This window comes from Tenrec ecaudatus, chromosome 6 (genome assembly GCF_050624435.1).
Source record: "Tenrec ecaudatus isolate mTenEca1 chromosome 6, mTenEca1.hap1, whole genome shotgun sequence".
NCBI classification, from domain to species: Eukaryota; Metazoa; Chordata; class Mammalia; order Afrosoricida; family Tenrecidae; genus Tenrec; species Tenrec ecaudatus.
Window position 1 is genome coordinate 77,582,285 of NC_134535.1, and position 3,086 is coordinate 77,585,370.

The 3,086-nt window shown below is 32.9% G+C and overlaps 1 protein-coding gene across 1 annotated transcript; it reads right to left on the reverse strand.

The window, feature by feature from the left end:
• Positions 1-1,831: 1,831 nt before the first annotated feature.
• LOC142450943 (olfactory receptor 6C74-like) lies at positions 1,832-2,794 on the reverse strand. Its single transcript, XM_075552878.1, has one exon. The coding sequence runs from the start codon at positions 2,792-2,794 to the stop codon at positions 1,832-1,834; it is 963 nt and encodes a 320-aa protein (XP_075408993.1).
• Between the last annotated feature and the right edge of the window lie 292 nt (positions 2,795-3,086).

The following is a 3,086-nucleotide window of genomic DNA, read 5'->3' on the forward strand; positions in this document are numbered from 1 at the left end:
AGTATTGCGCATAAATGGATATATTGCATGGTGTAAGACGTGGCAATTAAAATAAAAATAAGTGTCCCTGGGTGAGTGGGGGCAGCACAGGGAGAGGAATATCAGATGTCAAGAAGATATCAGAGCTGATATCAGAGGTCAAGAAGAAAGAAAATGTTTTGAAACTGATTGTGGTAGCAATTGTACAATTGTGCTTAATGTGTTGAACTATTGAATGTGATGATATCTGTAAGAGCTCCCAAAGAAATGGTTACAGAAAAAGAACAACAACAACAAAACCCTAAAAGAAAACTTAACCTGGGTTGCTATGCATTGGAATCCACTTGATGGGAGTGGGTTTGTTGGGATCTGAAACCTTAATTAATGTGTAAACAATGTCTTGCTAATGAAGAACATGTTTTATTGTTTACTTTGACCATAAGAAATCAAAACCAAGATCACTTTCTGGAAAATGATACTAATGAGGGATATTAAAAGGAACAATTATTAAAAAGAAGCCATGAAGATAGCTTCATTCAAAAGTTAGTATTTATTCATGATGTGAAAATATGCTGCTTTTAGAATACTGAATTGAATACATCATAACTTTTAAGGATTTATGACACGTGCAACTGAAGTGGTGAACACTTCACTACTGAACTAATAACTCATTTCTAAGGTAGAGCTAAAGGATATTAATCTAGTTTCTTAAGAAAAATTAGCCAATATAAGGTAAGAATGGTGGTATTGCAATTCAATAAATTAAATTCAAAACAAAATGCTATGGTATAATCATTGTTTAATTTCAGTTTTAACAAGTTTTGTTGTACTTCATTTTATGATGCTACAGAGACAAAAGGACTTCCATACATTGAATGCAAACTGATGATTTAACAGTGAATAATCTTGCAAGAGAGAAGAACATTAATAATTACCAGAACATGACATTTGGGAATAAAGAAAAATAAGTCAGAGGGATAAAAGAGGAGGTTGTAAAATTTTCTAGTTGGAGGAAATATGGTACATTGCAAGATGAAAAATCATTTTATATATTTTAAAATATGTATTTAAAATATCAAATATAGACTTTATCGGTGACTCTTGAATAATAGCTTTCCAACTTTGTGTTATGTTATTTATCCCTATGAATTTTCTAATGGAAACAGACCCATTATATTCACATAACAAGATTGTCCTGTTCAGCTGTTACTTGAAAGGATATATCACATTTAACATCTAATTTTTATTGTCTGTGTGACTAACATGAACTACTTAAATGCTTCAGTTTCTGACATGAAGCATTTGCTCCTAAATAAAATGCCTATTTTGATTTATAGTAGCTTACAGATTTGGATAATTTAATTTTGGCATTATCATCAAATCTAAATTAAAAGGTTTTAGTTAGGCTATGATTCTGTTCATGAAGACATTTCTTATTCTCATAAAATACTTACCTTGTATCATTTAAGAAAACTTTCTACATATTCATAAAATAGCATGGAGTATTACTTAGAATTAAAGAGTATCTGCATTTTAGCCCAAAGTTTGGAAAACATAGATGTATTTTATTTTCAGAATGAATTCATCATGGGATATTCTGAGGATGAACAGTAACAGAAAATTAATTTTTTCTAAGTGTTTTGAATAGTACATAAAGGAACATTATGAATCCAGGATAAATCATTAAAAGTTTTAAATGACAATTGTAGATTGGATGCTAATGCTTATTTGGGGGTATCACAGAATGAGAGTGCAAATACAAAATAAAGTTAGGGGTGATCAATAGAGCCTACAAACTTAAATATGCTTTAGTGATTTTTATATTTAAAATGTTTTATAAAAGTTAAAGATATTATTTTAAGGTAATAAAGACCTTTTTTAAAATGACATCCCTGAAGGCTTGTTTCACTTGTTTGTTTCTGAGGGTGTATATGAAAGGATTTAAGACAGGTGCAACTGAGGTGATGAGCACGGCAATCCCCTTGTTTACTGCTACCCGCTCCTCTGCAGAAGGCTTGATATACATACAAATACAGCTGCCATAAGAGATGGAGACAACAATCATGTGGGAAGAGCAAGTAGAAAAAGCCTTCTTCCTCTGCTGAGCTGAAGGGATTCTCAGAATTGTTCCCATGATGTTTGCGTAGGAGAGCACCACCATTCCCAATGTAATCAGGAGGGTGACAATGGCTAAAATAAAGCTTAGTAATTCTATCACTTGTGTGTCTGTGCAAGAGAGTTTTAAGACAGGAGAATAGTCACAGGCGAAGTGGTCAATAATATTGGCATCACAGAATTCCAAATCTAGGCCCATGATGAGTCCAGGAGAGATTGTTAATAACCCAGCCAGGCAGGAAGTCACCACCAGCTGGGTGCACACTCTGTTGTTCATAATGGTCACGTAGTGAAGAGGTTTGCAGATGGCCACATAGCGGTCATAGGACATGGCAGCCAATAGGAAAAATTCTGATGCACCTAAGAAGATGGCAAAGAACAATTGTGCCACACAAGCATCATAAGAAATCGTTTTATCCTTAGTCATAATGCTGAACAGGTATCTAGGGATGCACACAGAGGTCACTGAGATTTCTAAGAATGAAAACATTCGAAGAAAGAAATACATGGGTGTTTTGAGGTGGGAATCCAGTAGTGTGAGCAGGATTATGGTTATATTTCCAGTAACACTTAATAAATATGTTAGAAAGAGGAAGAGGAAGATTACAATTTGCCAATTTGGATCATCAGTTAGTCCTGCAAGAATGAATGTTGTTACTGTTGTGTGGTTTCTCATGGCTAGATTCCATCTGAATTTCATCATGCCTGCTATAAAACAAAAAAATTCTAATTTTAAAAAGGGGTATATAAGTCTGCTTAAAATAAACTGAAATAAAAATTAATTATCTCAATTAAATAAATATGCATTTAGTTCTAGTATTTATTTAAAATCATTTTATTGGGAGCTATTATGATATTATAACTATCCATAATTCAATGAGATAAAACATAATTGTATAATTACTGCCATCATCATTTTCAAAACATTTTCTTTCTTCTTGAACTCTTTGATATCAGCTCCCCTTTAATCCCTCTCTCACCCACCTAATACT